The sequence below is a fragment of the Mesoplodon bidens genome (assembly GCF_964165515.1).
Source record: "Mesoplodon bidens genome assembly, chromosome: 17".
Lineage (NCBI taxonomy): Eukaryota > Metazoa > Chordata > Mammalia > Artiodactyla > Ziphiidae > Mesoplodon > Mesoplodon bidens.
In genome coordinates this window covers 23,561,297-23,579,266 of record NC_138174.1, presented here as the reverse complement: position 1 = coordinate 23,579,266, position 17,970 = coordinate 23,561,297, and the positions used below count along the sequence as shown (strand labels likewise).

Sequence of the window (17,970 nt, the reverse complement as noted above, 5' to 3'; positions counted from 1 at the left end):
TGGGCTTCAGTTTTCAAGTTGTACATGGGAGGTGTGCAACCACCTCTGCATGCAAACAGGGCTGCTGGATGCCCAATTACCTAACGTATATCAGCAGACGTTGCATGTGTAGCCTAGCATGCGTACAATGGGATGAATACAAAAATAGGAGGCTGCCGCTGGAAATTAATCCCCTGTCCATTGCATATTCTTTGTTCACCCTCAGAAAGATTTGTCGCTCCTCAATTGTCCACACTTTATAGAAGCTAAGGAGCTGCAGTTCTGTGGGTAGTACCTGAAAGCTTGAGTATGACGCAATACTGAGCCATTCTTCAGAGCCTTAAAGATGAAACGAGATACTGGATTTAAATGCCAACCGTGAAATGACTGCAGAATCATCAATGTCCATTAACATTGTGGTATGGAGCTTCTCACCATACCAGGGATTTGAGTACACTGCAAATCAGTAGTTCTTAAACTTTAGCATGCATCAGAATCACTTGGAGGGCTTGTAAAATGCTGAGTTTCTGATTCAGTAGGTATGGGACGGGGGGCATCTATAACTTGCATTTTTAACAGTTCCCAGATGATGATAATACTCTTGACCTGGGGACCACACTTTGAGAACCAGTGCTGTAGATCAATCAAGCTGTCTTCAAACATTTGGACTAAAAGGGAATTAAGGGATTAATAAATCACTGACAAAGACACAGATGTTAAATCATATGCCAAAGATCATGAGGTTAATTAAGCAATAGTGCTGAGACTCAAACCAAGCACTTTTGACTTAGACCAGGTGGGTGTCTGGAGCTAAGTATTCAGCTCAATGTAGAAAACATAAAATATGACTGTCCTTAACTTCGGCCTCTTGATAGACTTCCAAACAAAGTAAATCTACTTAGCCAAGCACCCATTATGGACTTGTTATGTTAGGGGCTTATGAGGCATGAGGGGAGATACAAAAAAACAGACACCAACCCCTTTAACAGAGCTTACACTTTAATTAGGAACAATTCATGAAACCACCAGAGCAGACCACGAGGATATTCAAACAAGCCTCAAAGTGGGATGATGGAAGTAGTCAGAGATGCAAGGTGGAGGGGAGTCAGTGAGACCCCAGAGGAGTAGAAAATTTCAGAGAAGAATAGCAAGTTGAGGCTTAAAGGATAGGACCTCAAGTGGCAAAAAGGGTTTCTGTGCTAGCACTTTGCTAAGAGAAGCTTCATAGAGAATTTTCCAAGTTCCATGAATCTCTCTTATGAAAATATCAGGAAAGGTTTGAAAAGAAAAAGCAGTTTGTAAAAGATTTTATTCTGCAATATCTAATCTGATTAAGTTTAAGTGTGACAATATCACACTAGAATCTTTCGTCTTAGGAATAGGACTGTGGTCAATCTATGGCCAACATGTGTAGCCAACAAGTACCCAGACAATATAGGGCCATGAAAAAAAGGGGGAGAATTATCTAGCCTTGAAATCAGAGGCTTTTAATTGAAAACATTTAAACATAACCCCAGGCTCAAGGACAGTGGTCCCAGTAATAAATGTTTTATGTTAGAGAATTCCTTAGCAACCTTCTTAGCAATATTTTATTGGCTGAAAATGTCAAATCTGAAATATAATATTCAGAAGAAAGCACTGCCAAATAATGGAGCCTCTATTCCTCTTCCTTCCTATAGGAAGAGGAGCTTAGTCTCAGGATCGGCTTTTTATTTTTTAATATCCTGTAGCAGAGCATAATGCCTGGGTAGATACAAATATTCATCCCTTCTCTCTTAGCTTTTCCTTGACATGAATAACAAGTATAACTTATTCATGTTTTCAGCCAAGTAGTTTCCACCCACAGCAAGGGCCTCTGCTGTTTTAACCTCCAGGTCATCCCTATCAACAGCCTGACTCTCAAAGCTACTGATGGAGACAAGCCCAACCTACCTGTATTTAGTATTCTGGTCATTTCCTGATTAAGCAACATTCAAGCCACTGAAATAAATGTATACCTTTGAAAATGAGTTTCCTTAATTACCTCATTGAAATTTAATGAAATATCTCCATTTGTAAGATTATTTTCACTTTCCAACAGCACATATCCATGAGATATACTAAGGGAGAACGTATAAAGAACAGCGTAAGACAGATCTTAAATATATATATTTAAGAAATCTCTTCCTTGTGAGGTCTCTCCTGAGCTACACAACTGCCTCTCTGTGCACATTCTTGTGCATTTTTATAAGGTCTCATCAATAAGCACTCTATGAAAAAAGTGGTATGTTGGAGTCATGAAAAATATCTTGGCTGGCTAAGAGTATTACATAAATATATCCTGGTGTGTACAAACTGCAGCAGATGTAATTTAAATTTCTAATTAGGAACAACACCGGTTTGAGTAAAAAAGAAATGTACTCAAGAGAAAAAATTCAGAAAGAGATTAAGTGACAAACATAATTTCAAGCAGAATAGTAGACACATAAAGTCTACTGTCCTACAAAAAATTGGTTTGAGGTTTTCATAGTTCAAGAAAATCTTATCCTTGGGTGAAATTGAAACAAAGGAAAATTTCTGGTTAATCAAAGGCACTGGATAGAGATTTAGATTCTAGATATGTTTTTCTATATTGTTTTTTTTAATACGGTCTTCAACATAGGACTCTGAAGCTTACTGTTTTTAACCAACGTGAATCAAACCTTATGAGGCATTCAGGTTTGCAAAACTTCTTTTATAAACAGATCATATTCCTAAGAAGAAAAATACCAAGATCAGACTGAGTAAATCATCCTTGTCCCCTAAGCCCATCACACCAGCCCTGATCCTGCATTCCACATCTCTGGTGTGGAAGGACTAATGAATTCTCTTTGGTCTCAGAGCCTGCAGAACCCGACATAGTCTGCACACCCAAGAGACTGATGTGAAGCTGGTTAGTTCTATAACTCACAGCTTCTGTTAGAGAGCGGAATAGATGCCCAGAGGGCTAAACAGACACCCAGAAGGAAAAGATAAACAAGAGACCACCAGGTCATCAGGGCCTTTGTTCATAGAATACCTTTATGGAAAGTAGAAAGAGGTACGTACACACACACACACACATCCATCCCAGGATCCTCACATAGGCCCATGCCTTAGTGAGAGGTGGTAAATTTATGCAAATTAGAAAAAAGTGCCCTTTCTGCTAGGTGGAGGTAACCCCACACTAAGGCAAATGATTTGGTATGTATTTCAGCTTCAAATGACTATCTTAGCCAGGCAAGTCTGTATAGTTACCAACGGGCACAATCATACAGGATAGACCTGAAAGATGTTGTGCTTCTTCACTTAAGACACATACATGTAAATGATAAAAGCTATGAAAAAAGAGGCAAGAGCGCTTCCCTGGTGGTGCAGTGGTTAAGAATCTGGCTCCCAGTGCAGGGGACATGGGTTCGAGCCCTGGTCCAGGAAGATCCCACATGCGGCAGAGCAACTAAGCCCGTGTGCCACAACTACTGAGCCTGCTCTCTAGAGCCCGAGAGCCAAAACTACTGAGCCCACGTGCCAAAACTAGTGAAGCCCCAGCACCTAAAGCCCATGCTCTGCAACAAGACAAGCCACTGCAAAAAGAAGCCTGTGCACTGCAATGAAGTTGTGCTCACCACAACTAGAGAAAGCCCGTGCGCAGAAACGAAGACCCCACGCAGCCAAAAATAAATTAATTAAATTAATTGAAAATAGTGTATATGTGTCAATCGCAATCTCCCTAAATAAATAAATAAAATGAGTTCATCTATTTAAAAAAAAGCAAGATTCACTCTAAAGATACAAAGAATATATATGAAATATAGTATTGGAGAGACTCACCATCTTTATGAGGGCAAAAACCAGTGATCGAAGTAGAGATGGGGACCAATTGGTAAGTATACTTGCAAAATGTATTAAATTGCTTCCTCAGTAAAAGTAACTACAAGGAATTCATATTTTCAGAACATAGAGATGTCAGGTCTGGGATGTGATTTGAACCTACTTGCAAGCTAAAGTTAGCCTAATAGTTAGGCTGTTACTGTTTCATGGATGCTGGTAAAAGACATGGACTTTATTACTCATGGCATGCCATCAGCATGTTTATGTCTGTCCTCTCTGGCTCCAAGTCAACATGATGGATGCCGCACACATAGTGTGTTTGCATTGCAGCTGAGAACACTGAATTGTGGAATCTACCATTTTTATAGCAGATAGTAAGCAAGCCTGGTCTTTGTTCTGGGGAGAATGTACCTCATCTCTCAAGCTTCCCAGCTACACAACAACCCTAAGAAATAGTCCAGGTTAGAGTAGTCAGGTATGTAATCTTGGCGTACCCAGCAAGACTTCTAAGAGTGCAGGAGGCCCAAGGAGGACTATCTTTTCCAACAAGAGACTATTTAAGAATGGCTTAGTGATAAGAAAATTGGCATTTGCATAAAAACACTTACCAAATTGTTATACATTTTCTATTATTATTATTCCTCTTATTATTATTGTTATCATTAGGCTAAGCTCTGAATATGTCCACGTCTTAAGCACTGCTCCTCAAGGCCATCTGTAACTTAAAGGAGAAAACTAGAAATGCAAGACCTAAGGTATTTATATCTAAATACCTGCATAGAATATATAAAAATGAAATTCATCCTGATTTTGAAATAAACATATGCTCATGTAAGAAAATGCAGAAAATTATCTTTAAAACATTTAAAAGTCACTCATAACCCCACTCCTCAGAGATCTCAATTACAGTGTTATTTGGGTGAATTTCAGTTCAATCTATATTCTGTACATATTACACAGTTGCAATCATATATTAAGTCCAATTTTATATGCTGCTTTCACTTATAAGTGGTTTTCCCAATTATGCATGTAACAAGCTTAATATTAAATGGCTACATAATATTTCACAACATCAATGCACCATTAATATAAACACTCACTTAACCATTTCAGTTGTTTCAATTGTTCACTCTTATAAACAATCCTGCAGGATGTGCAAAGCATAAAACAAAGATTGCACAGAACATTATCCAGAAGAAAACCCTTAATAGTCCTCTAAAATCAATACTCTGAACAGGAATGTGGACTACATGTAAAATTTTCTTCCTTAGCTACCCCATTTGCATTTCCAAAGTTCCAGTGACAATTTGATCATATGATTAATTTCTGCTCTTATGCTTGACTCTCCTCAATTCCTAAACCAGAATAGATGCTGGCCTACCTAATCATTCATTCTCACCACCTCCTTACTAAAAGCACTCCTATATTATTCAGGTTAACAATGTGCTCAATTAAGACTATAGTCCCCAACCTTCTTTATAGCCAAATATGACTGTGTGATTAAGTTTGGCAAATTGAGATATAAGGGGAAGCCATTGAGAAGGATTTCTAGGAAAGCTCCATTAAATGAAGACAGACAGATGGACAGGAAAAGCTTTTTTGCTGCCCTCCCTGCTTCCTGGAAGGTTGAAGTGTAAGCTGGTGCTCAAGCAACCATCTTGGTCAGTGAGGCAACTTGAATATGTAAGACATGCATCAGAAACAGCAGTGCAGAAAGAAGCAATCTGTAAAACTACCACACTAGTGGTAATCTATTGCCAAACTGCCCTGCTTTGAACCCTAATTCTGTTACTTCCTAACTATAACTTTGAGCAAATTAGTTTTTCTATTCTTTCACCTGTAAAATGGGGATAACAAATATCTATCTCTTAGAGTATGAACTGCTTAGAACAAGGCTAGGAAATAACAAATGTTCTATTATGATTGCCTATTATTTGTACTATATCAGCCCCAGACTACCTACCTTCAGACTTATTTTATAGGAGAGAAACAAAGCCATCTATGCTTAAGACACCTATTTGGAGATATCTATTTTATTATAATAATTATATATAACATATTATGTATAAGACACTTATTATTATTGTCACCTTCTATTGGCAGTAGAAGTTGAAGGGCATAATGGCTCTAAGTCTTTCTACTTGGATTAAAAGTCAAAAAGAAAAACTTACACTTTAAAGATAAAGAGGTCCTTATATCAAACAGCTTGAAGTGTTTATTTCTAAGGATCTGAATTGCAGGGGACTTTTCCTTTCTGTATTAGTTTTGTAATGTTTAGTTTTTTGGGTTTTGGGGGGTTTTTGGCCGCGCTGCATGGTTTGTGGGATCTTAGTTCCCCGACCAGGAATTGAACCTGGGCTACGGCAGTGTAAGTGCTCAGTCCTAACCACTGGACCACCAGGGAATTCCCAATGTAATGTTTAGATTTTTATAACAAGCAGATATGACTTTACTTTTATAACCACGAAAAAATATTCCAAGGAGTATTAAATGAGAAAATATTTAAAATAAAGATTTCTTAAATCAGGGGTTCAGATTTTCTTACAGGACTAGGTAGCACAGGATTTCCGCTCTCACTGGTTCCCTAGCAGAACAAACACTGGGCAATACCAGCCCTTGAGTTTTAATGATGGGAAATGTCTCCAGTTTTTCTACAGGACTTTAATAAACTGCCTTTTAAGTGTTCATGGTGGTGGGGAGGGTGAATTACAAACATTACACAACAAAGGAACCATCATTGGCTGATTCTCTGATATAGAAGACCCTTCAAATGCAGTCTTCTCCCTTTGATGATTTTTTTCCTGTTAAGGTTTTGTTTCAGATTCAAATACATTCTGAATAGATGCAATTAATCTTCACAATAGTATAACCTTATAGCACTCTACTGACTTTGAAGTAAGCAACCTTACTGTGTAATTGAACTAAGTGTCTTTTTTCTCATTTCTGCTACGCTTCTAACGATTATTATAGGTATTATGTGTTTTCAAGCTTTGATCATCCTGTTGATTTATTGTTTCACTGTTTCAGCTGTCAGACTTTTTGAGAAATGCCCGCTCATTTTTGTTATTGTATTTGAACAAAAATGATTGCTCCCCAAGACTTAGCAGAATTCAAATGCATACCACGTTAAGGAGTGGAATCTAGTGCAGAAAAGCTGGAAATTCATCCTAAACAGGACCATAATTTCTCCCCTCCTGTATAAACAGGAAAGTAAATTTGACCTAATCAAACCAAAATGTCTTTTCTTTCCATCCACTCCAACGATCTCTTCTGCCATGCAAAGAACAATGCTTTGCTTTTCACATTGTAGGTGGTAACCCACTAATGGGCCATGAAATCAACTTAATGGGTTTATTTTTAATGAATAAGAATAGAAAATGTCAAAGTCCATCACATATAGTAAAGGTGAGAACAGTTTTCTGACATTTTTTTCAGTTATATATAAACTCACATATGACCTAGACCCATACATGTACTAGGTCATGAATGTCAAATGCATTGCTAACTTCAGGCTGTGGTCAGAAGTCTGAAAGATCTCTGGAAGGCAGTATGTGGTTTAGGTTGCTCAGAAACAGTGACAGTGAGAAAACTGTTCTAAATGTAAGCCAACCAAGCTGTCATGAAGAAAAGCAGCAAACAGGATCGCCACAGAAACTTTGCTCCTACAAATTACTTCTCTATCCAAATCATTTTAAAGCTGTAAATAAATGTCACATTGCTGATTCTATAGTACCACTCTCTTTAGTTTATAGAAATTCTATTTTCTTGATGTGAAAATAGGACCACCGATAGGAAATTCACGAGCTGCACTGTCACTCCCCCTCCAGCTCCATCATGTTCAGGATCCAGACTCTGGTAGATAGACTCAGGTTTGAGGGCTGGTTCTGTGACTAAAAAAAGTCATGAGACCTTAGGAAATCATACACTCTCTCAAGACTCAGTTTCTTCAACTATCATGGGGCAAAGTGTTTATTGTGAAGAGAAAAATGAATTATATGATGCGTGTAGCACAGGGTCTAGCATGTGGTTATAAGCTCAAGACATAAAAGTTCGAGGTACTGATTGTTATTTTGGTTTCAGTCCCTCGGAGTACCCAGTTTAATTATTCTAGGTCATTAACTAATTTCCTTTCTGCTACCACAGTATTGCAGTGCTTTGTCACATTTCTCAATTCTAAAAGCAGTCAAACAGAGGCTTCCAAAGAGCACGAGACCTAAAAGCAGTCAAATAGGCAGAGCTCTACTGATTAGTTTGGTAGTAGAATCTGGTCATAGAGACACCTACCCAGCTCATTGAGTCATAAAATTATCATTGAGTTAAATACCGTCTGTTGTTTTACAAACTTGCTGAATGCTTACGAGCCTTGCCTGGAGATTGAGTTAAATAGTTCCCTAATGAATAGCTATCTATATTCAGCCATCAAGAAGATTTCTCATTAGAATCAATCATAGATTTTTCTCTTCCTATGTACCATTATTTCAGAGCACTAAAAGGAACTCAGGCATTATTCAGTTCTCCATCTCCAAGGAGGGGTAATAGCCTGATGCTTTTATGCCATTTAACAACTACAGGCAAAAGCTTATTTTTTCACTGTCGTAAGAGGAGACAGAAGAGAAATCTGGGGCATTTGCAGTGAAGAAAAAATAGTGAAAGCAGTTGCTGTAGGCTCTCATAAGTTTGTAAAAACTTGCACTTCATTTAAGACTATTCTATGTGGCTAGTTCAGATTCAAATGAGCTGAGTCAAGAATGACTTAAGAAGTTTTTGATGGTCTGTCTTGGTTATAAATTATACATCAGGATTAAGAGCATACTCAACAATGATTAAATAGTGATGTTTATAAAAATGGAACTAATGCTATAACTTAATGACTATGTTATCATCTGTCCCAGCTTATATCTCATCTTACATTTACGAAATGTTTAATACTAAAATAACACAGTGTTCTTTAAGAGAGAAAAATCAGGAATTGGCCATTAATAAGTGGGCATACCAAGCCATTCTTTTTAAATACATTTTTTTAAATTTTATTTATTTATTTATGGCTGTGTTGGGTCTTCGTTTCTGTGCGAGGGCTTTCTCTAGTTGCGGCAAGCAGGGGCCACTCTTCATCGCGATGCGTGGGCCTCTCACTATCGCGGCCTCTCTTGTTGCAGAGCACAGGCTCCAGACACGCAGGCTCAGTAGTTGTGGCTCACGGGCCTAGTTGCTCCACGGCATGTGGGATCTTCCCAGACCAGGGCTCGAACCCGTGTCCCCTGCATTGGCAGGCAGATTCTCAACCACTGCACCACCAGGGAAGCCCCCAAGCCATTCTTTATTCTCTCTTCACTCTCCCCTGAGAGTTTGAGGATGAAGGGGAAAATAATGTATCAGTTACCAGGGTTAATTTCTTCTCTGGAGCACAACAAACCGGGCAAAGTATTGAAGTTAGAGGAAAGAAACTAGGGAATGTCCCCTGAGCCCCAAGGGACGAAATAAGGAAAAGGAGTGGGTTTCCCCAGGACATATAGCACTCCCAACAGCCATGGTGTCTAAGCTGCTGTTGTCAGGGGTATGGTGTATCCTAAAGACTGTGTCAGTTTGGGTCCTCCGAGGAGTAGAAATCAAGATGAGATTAGACAAGCAAGAGATTTACTGGGAGGAAGTCTTGTGAAGGATACAAGGTAAGCAAGCAGCAGTGGGCAGGGAAAGCCTTAAGAACGTGAGCAGGTCTGACACATCTGAAGGGAGAGAGGGAGGATTGTGTAGGAAGAGCCTCAGACTGGTAGACGGTTCTGAGAAAATCCTGGATAGGTCAGTGGGGAGTCTTCTGGCAAAAGTTGCCCCATAGGGCTTCCCTGGTGGCACAGTGGTTGAGAATCTGCCTGCTAATGCAGGGGACACGGGTTCAAGCCCTGGTCTGGGAAGATCCCACATGCCGCAGAGCAGCTGGGCCCGTGGGCCACAACTACTGAGCCCGCACTCCACAACAAGAGAGGCCGCGATAGTGAGAGGCCCATGCACCGTGATGAAGAGTGGCCCCCATTTGCCACAACTAGAGAAAGTCCTTGCACAGAATTGCAGACCCAACACAGCCAAAAATAAATTAATAAATTAATTAATTAAGCAAGCAAGCAAGCAAGCAAGCCAAGCATTTGAAGCCCTTAAAAAAAAAAAAAAAAAAAGTTGCCCCATAAAGGAGTCCCACCTGGAATGCTCAGACACCGGTGGGAAGAGTGCAGAATAAGTGTTCTCTCAGAGCAAAGGGTACAATGGATTCAAAAGGATGGCAACTAGAGCTGTCAGTTGACTGTGCTCCCCACAGTAAAGTCTTTTGAAGATCTGAATAGCAAGCTTCCCTGGCTGCCATAGAGGCTATTTAAACTACCGTGGTATAATAAAGTTAAAGTATCCAATCATTGTCCCTGGTTCCTGGCTCAGAGCTCCTTAAAATCCTCGGAATTCTAAGTTATAAGAATGTCAGGACTTCCCCGGTAGTGCAGTGGTTAAGAATCCACCTGCCAATGCAGGGGACACGGGTTTGATCCCTGGTTCCGGGAAGATCCCACATGCCACTGAGCAACTAAGCCCGTGAGCCACAACTACTGAGCCCGCATGTCACAACTACTGAAGCCCCCACGCCTAGAGCCCGTGCTCCACAACAAGAGAAGCCACCGCAATGAGAAGCCCACGCACCACAACGAAGAGTAGCCCCCGCTCACCGCAACTAGAGAAAGCCCGCGCGCAGCAACGAAGACCCAATGCAGCCAAAAATAAATCATAAATAAATAAATAATTTTTTTAAAAAAAAGAGTTAACATATGCAATGCACTTTAACAAACATAAGTTAAATACGTAAGTGCTTGCTGTTATTATTGCTCATCTTTAAGTCTCTTCAGTTTTTGCTATAAAGTTGGCCACAAATATGTTAAGGTAAACTGAGTTTGTATACAAATTATGTTAAAGTTAACTGTATAGTGAAATCCCACATTATGGGTTCATTTTCAGAATATCTTTATATTTCCTTCAAACAGCGTCAAGCTAAAGGACCACCTCTAGGTACAGTTATAGACAAGTATCTGAACAAAGTGAACCTTGCCTGTATTGCTATCATAGGCAAGAGCCTTTTGCCCAGACTTGGGTAAAATGAGGTAAAATTCCCTTCCAGAAAAACCCATGCCTTAGTCTTATATTTATCTAGAGTTTGGGGGAAGGGTAAAGGATTACTTTGGATTAGAAGTTTGTGTGAACTTTTTTTCTCTTTAAATCTGTATAAATAGCTTACAATATTTAAGGACAAGATAAAATCACGAACTGAAAATCATTAGCAAATCCAATATTTATTAGTAAACACTTTACTTAAATCCAAATATAGTTAAGGGCTCAGCCTTGCCTTAGAGTCTGTTAGAGGTCCTCAGGAATCATTCTAACAACTTGCCTTAAAGTCTCTCTATCTTTATATGTAAGTCAGCACTTTAAATCAGTGTGTTTTTACAAAGGCACAAACACTTCAGGATGACAGCATAGTACTTGGTCAATAAACATTTGTTAAGTGAATTCAAGGCTATCAGCACCCGACATTTACTGGATACTTGCTTTCTGCCAGGCATGAGATTGTTTTATGCATACACAGACCCTGAGAAGTTGGTATTTCACTTCACCTAATGAGGACACTGAGACATAAAGTAGCTGAAGTTCAGAGAGTAAGCAATGGCAGAATCAGAACTTGAACCCAAGTCTGCCTGGCATCAAAGCTCCTCCTTTTCCCACGTTGGGGCTTCCCTAATGAATAAGTGGGAGGATGCACACAAAACAAGGTCAAAGTTCAACCCTTTATCATATAAATAAGCTCATATTGAAAGGGAACAAGTGAAGTTTCACTACTAAGCACTTAACTCTATCCTTCCTTTTTCTTAATTTTCTATCAGAAAATGCTTCTAATTTCTCTCCAAGCAAATAAATCTTAACGGCATTTTTTGGTCAATTTTACTGAGATGTTATTTGCCATTTAACAATTTTCCTTGGTTTCCTGCTTCCATTAAAGGAGACAAGCAAGAATAAACAGTAGATATAAGTGACTAATGGAGATGTAAGAAGAATTCAGAGTGGTCCAAACAGGATCTTACTTGTTATATACCTAAAAGGAAATGTATCTTATAATGCTCTGCTTATTGCAACTGGTTCACATGAAAATAATGAGTTCTGTGAAACACAGCTGAACTCACCCATGTATTCTCTAATGGTCTACTGGCAAATTAGAAATCACAAAATGTAGTGAGGTCTTCAGATACTGAGGCCTGGAAAATTAATTAGAAAACTGCCCCTTTCTGAGTAATTTAGTCCAGCAAGATTCTGGGGTAATTTACCATTAATTTACAAATAAGAAACCAGACAGATGCAACTGCTAATGTTTATGAGATGTTATGAGCTTGCAATTAAATGATTATGTCTAAGTAGATCTTTAAAATAGAAAAAAAAGGCACATAGAGGGTATTTATCATCAACGTGAAACCGTACATCCGTGACCTCTGTTACATCAAATGCTACAGCTTACAGAGATGTAGATTACTCAGAATTAAAGGACTTCCATTATGACCAGATATCCCCCCCTTCTTCTTTGGGCCGCACCGCTCGGCTTGCAGGATCTTAGTTCCCCACCAGGGATCAAACTTGAACCCGCCCTAGCAGTGAGCGCGCTGAGTCCTAACCACTGGACCGCTGGGGAATTCCGCTCCGCCCCGCTCCCCCCACCCCCTTTCTGAGTAGGAAAGAAATGCAGCAATCTTTAATTGAAATCACCCGGATCACCCACCCCACCTAAGGGCAACCCAAAGCTGAATAATATTAAAAAGCCTGGTACTTATGAATTCTTTCAAAAGTTAAGGGATGAAAGAAAATCTGTTTATTGGGCATAAGGTTATATACTGTTCCTTAGAAACCAACGTTTATCTTTCATGTAACTAGAAGTTGATGAAAAGCGGGAACTGAAAATGAAACCATCTGGAAAGTTCCAGTTCACAGAAGCAGCACTTCAAAAGCAGTAATGTCTTTACAAACCCTGTTGGATTAAAGCATCTCATTCCATTGGTGGGAAAGGATCACTGACACTTTACATAAATGTTTCCAGGATAGTAACTGTAGTCTCTAAACCAAAGACCAGGAATAAAGGCTACCTACCTGTTCCTGTGTAGAACACTTATCAACACCCGCGGCAAGAAACACTGCACCCACTCACTTCCTCTCCAGCTCAGTCCTCTGGTCCTAAGAGGCTACTTTATCCGGGAGTTTTGCTGGAATGCAGGCTCCTAGAGGCAGCATTTGCATTTCTACCCAATAACACATTCCCTCTTCACCCTTACCCTCCCAGCTGATGTGAAGATAGTATTTAGGGCATCAGTTTTTTTAATATAGGAAGGGAAAAAAATATTTTCATACTATTTAAGAGCATGAGTTCTGGAGATATCTGGAAAATTAGTAAGAAGCCTAGGCAGTTACTACACACCCAGTAGTAGCCTAGTCCTGTAGCCAGTCACAAGAATCAGGAAAGTAGTGTCCTCAAAAGGAACGGGGGCTCGGATGTTCAGTAAGCATCCCGGACCGGCACACTCAATTTAGAAGGTAATTCATGGATGCTGTTGTTTAGACAAATGAGCCTTCATTTTCTTAGAGACCCTGTAATGGGGCCCCTGTGGTTCAAACTTCAGTGAACTGAGAAGAACCTGGGGGCCTGTTTGGGGTCTGGGCTTCCGCCCCGCAGGACAGGTGATTAAATACTTACAACCTCTGGCCCGCGTGCTGCGGGCTCTCCCGCGAAGGGCTCTCGGGAGCCTCCTCCAAACCCCGCCTGGGGCCCTGCGGCGGACCCAGCTCCCTGCGCCACGCAGTGGGGTCCCGGGCCGGGCGGGAAGAGGCGGGGGCTCCGAACCCGGAGCCCTGCACCCCACTGCGGGTGTACATGGTCCAGAGCCCGTGGGGCCGGGGCCGCCGCCGCTGCGGGAAGGATGAGTGCAGAGCTGGGACGCTTCACGGGTCTCGAGATGCGATTCCGAAGAGCGGGAGCGGCGGGTTTAGCAGCTGAGTTTCGATTCTCGCTACCAGCCGCGGGCTGCCCCGCCCCCCAGGACTTCCCCGACCTTGCTCCTCCCCGGCGCCCTCTGACCTGATCGCAGGTGACAGCGCCGGTCGCACCGCCCCGCCTGGGATGTTGAATGGAGCGCGCCTGGCCCGCGCCTGGCCAGCTACAGGTGAGTTGGTTTGAGGTCTCACAACCACCTTAAAGGGTGATAAAGTTATCTATGATCAATCACGGAGACCTCATGCAAGCAGGGAGTAGGGAGTAGCCACCAGGTAACTGAAATCCTGAAAACCACTTAGGACTATTTAACAGGTCACCCTAATTTGAGGTTCCTGCAGGATATGAACTGTGAACAATATATTAACCTTCAGATTCCAGAGATTAGGTCAATAATTAAAATTATCTAAACAAAATTTGGCCTTTTATCAGTTTTGACTGCTGTTTGCTTTTTGCCAAGTATTTTCTTTTTTTAATTTTTTTAAAACTTTATTTATTTTTTATTATTATTATTTTGGCTGCTGTTGGGTCTTTGTTGCTGCGTGCGGGCTTTCTCTAGTTGCAGCAAGCAGGGGCTACTCTTTGTTGCAGTGCTCAGGCTTCTCATTGTGGTGGCTTCTCTTGTTGTGGAGCACGGGCTCTAGACACATGGGCTTCATTAGTTGCAGCACACAGGCGCAGTAGTTGTGGCGCACGGGCTTAGTTGCTCCGTGGCATGTGGGATCTTCCCAGACCAGGGCTGGAACCCGTCTCCCCTGCATTGGCAGGCGGATTCTTAACCACTAGTGCCACCAGGGAAGGCCCTGCCAAGTACTTTCAAGTTAAAGGAAATGGAAAGTGAAATCAAAAGTGAAAGAAAAAGCAGAACTGGAGCAGCAAGCTGAGGGGAAGGCAGAGCTGATTCTCTACGCAGCCCCGCTAAGTGATTGATCAGACATTCAAGAACTTTTGATTAAACACCTGCTCTGTGCAAGACGTTGGGCAGTAACTCAACTATGGTGTGGGAATAGTTTAAAATATGGATTTGCAACATTCTATAGGTCCGGGGGTGAGTCCCCGCATCCAATTTTTTAATAGCTCCTGGATGACTCTGATGTGTGCTGCGATGATCACCACTGTCCTTTGTGTAGCTGGCTACACAAAGAGAAAAGAAGGCTCTTCCCTCACCCAACCACTACTCTAGGAGACGCGTAAACAAACGTTAATGCCACCATGGGATAAGCAAAATAACAAGAAGATGTGTAAGGCTATTGGATGTTCAGGGAAAGTAAGGATTAGCCCTCCGAATATTCAAAGAAAAGGGACATTTGAGAATGAGCCACAAAAGTCAAGGAGTTCACCAAGAAGAAAGAGGCACAATGCCAGAGGCTTGTGGCTTACACTGACAAGGTGTGTACCTACTCCAGGTGGGGCGGGATGGCTGGAACACCCCAGCCTGTATTCATCAAGCCACTTAGGAGTTCGATTGTTTTGCTTATATTACTGGTGCTTAGAAAATAAAGACAAATACATGTTTGATAGCTAATGAAAGATTTAAATGAATGGTGGGCAGTGTGTGTGGAGTAGGACAGGAGAGGAGAAGGTAAAGGCAAGGGACTTGTTAGGGAAGGAAGTCAGGGTTTCTATGCAACCTGCAGCGTTAGAGGTCTGTCAAGTAAACCACGGGTTCTCAAATGTCAGAGCCCATCAGAACCACCTGGAGGGTGTATTGAAACAGACTTCTGGACCCTAACCCTGGTGTTTCTGATTCAGTAGGTCTGGGGTGGGACCCTGTGGGGTATTCTGAGGAGTAAAGAGTTAATCTACATCAGTTGTTCTCAAATGGAGTTGACTTTGCCTCCAGCAGATATTTGGCAACACCTGGAGATCATTTTTATTGTGAAGCCTGGAAGGGGGTGGAAGTGGGGCTATTGGCATCTAGTAGAGGCCAGGGATAATGCTAAACACCTTACAGTGCACAGAACAGCCCCCCACACAGAGAATCATCCTGCCCCAAACGTCAGTAGATCAGGTTAAAAAATCCTGACCTACACAATATGTCTAGTTGAGAACCCCAGTAATTTAATTGTTGCTGTTTTTATGGTGACTTTAAGGTTTTAGCTCTCTAAAATGGGTAGGTGGCACAACCATTCATCATGAATCAGGAGGAAGGTGAGAGTTTGAGAACAGTTGGGTTGGCGGTGACTACAGGGTGAGAATTGCAAACAATGGATCTGGGTGGCCTTTCTGGAGGTGATCTTCAAAATCTCTCCTGCTGGGAAAACACCAAAGAAACTTTTTTTTTCAGAAGAGAAAGTAGTTGTTTTGGTGGTTGGATTAAATTCAAATTTTGAGTAAGGGAAAGCCCATTAGGGGAAAACCAATTCTGTTAAAGGAGCTGGTAATAGTAATACTGACTTCAGGGATGCATTTAGTTGACCATATTTATTTTGTAACACAACCATGTAACACACCCACGTTTCAAACATGAGATAGAAATAGAAGATAATGGGCAAAATCTAAATTGCTTATTCTGTTCACTTCTCGCTTTGCTACATCCTCAAAGTGTTTTTTAAAATGTGAATATGGGGCTTCCCTGATGGCTCAGTGGTTGAGAGTCTGCCTGCTGATGCAGGGGACACGGGTTCGTGCCCTGGTCTGGGAGGATCCCACATGCCGCAGAGTGGCTGGGCCCATGAGCCATGGCCACTGAGCCTGCACATCCGGAGCCTGTGCTCTGCAGTGGGAGAGGCCACAGCAGTGAGAGGCCCGCATACCACACACACACACACACAAAAATGTGAATATGTTTTCCAAAATGTGAATTGCAATAGACATATAAAAGCTTCTTCAGGGTGCTCAACAGTGAGTCATCCATGATACTATACATAGAGAATCCTAACGGTGCTACCAGAAAACTATGAGAACTAATCAATGAATTTGGTAAAGTAGCAGGATACAAAACTAATGCACGGAAATCTCCTGCATTCCTATACACTAAAGATGAAAAATCTGAAAGAAAAATTAAGGAAACACTCCCATTCACCATTGCAACAAAAAGAATAAAATACCTAGGAATAAACCTACCGAAGGAGACAAAAGACCTGTATGCAGAAAACTATGACACTGATAAAAGAAATTAAAGATGATACAAACAGATGGAGAGATATATCATGTTCTTGGATTGGAAGAATCAACATTGTGAAAATGACTATACTACCCAAAGCAATCTACAGATTCAACGCAATCCCTATCAAACTACCACTGGCATTTTTCACAGAACTAGAACAAAAAATTGCACAATTTGTATGGAAACACAAAAGACCCCAAATAGCCAAAACAATCTTGAGAAAGAAAAGCGGAGCTGAAGGAATCAGGCTACAGGACTTCAAACTATACTACAAAGCTACAGTAACCAAGACAGTATGGTACTGGCACAAAAGCAGAAATATAGATCAATGGAAAAGGATAGAAAGCCCAGAGATAAACCCATGCACATACAGTCACCTTATTTTTTAATAAAGGAGGCAAGAATATACAATGGAGAAAAGACAGTCTCTTCAATAAGTGGTGCTGGGAAAACTGGACAGCTACATGTAAAAGAATGAAATTAGAACACTCCCTAACACCATACACAAAAATAAACTCAGAATGGATTAAAGACCTAAATGTGAGACCAGACACTATCAAACTCTTAGAGGAAAACATAGGCAGAACACTCTATGACCTAAATCACAGTAAGATCCTTTTTGACCCACCTCCTAGAGAAATAGAAATAAAAACAAAAATGAACAAATGGGACCTAATGAAACTTAAAAGCTTTTGCACAGCAAAGGAAACCATAAACAACACAAAAAGACAACCCTCAGAATGGGAGAAAATATTTGCAAACGAAGCAACTGACAAAGGATTAATGTCCAAAATTTACAAGCAGCTCATGCAGCTCAGTATCAAAAAACAAACAACCCAATCCAAAAATGGGCAGAAGATCTAAATAGACATTTCTCCGAAGAAGATATACAGATTGCCAACAAACACATGAAAGGATGCTCAACGTCACTAATCATTAGAGAAATGCAAGTCAAAACTACAATGAGGTTATCATCTCACACCAGTCAGAATGGCCATCA

At 41.0% G+C, this 17,970-nt stretch overlaps 1 protein-coding gene across 4 annotated transcripts in view; it reads right to left on the bottom strand.

Annotated features, from left to right (window-relative positions):
* EPSTI1 (epithelial stromal interaction 1) overlaps positions 1–13,842 on the bottom strand; it is a gene marked incomplete at its 3' end in the record, with an annotated part of 103,424 nt that extends 89,582 nt beyond the window's left edge. For all 4 annotated transcript variants that reach the window (XM_081215079.1, XM_081215080.1, XM_081215078.1 and 1 more), the window contains exon 1: positions 13,568–13,842. In XM_081215079.1, coding sequence (XP_081071205.1) covers positions 13,568–13,746 — 179 coding nt within the window. In that variant the 5' untranslated portion in view covers positions 13,747–13,842. The remainder of the gene's footprint in view (positions 1–13,567) is intronic.
* Between the last annotated feature and the right edge of the window lie 4,128 nt (positions 13,843–17,970).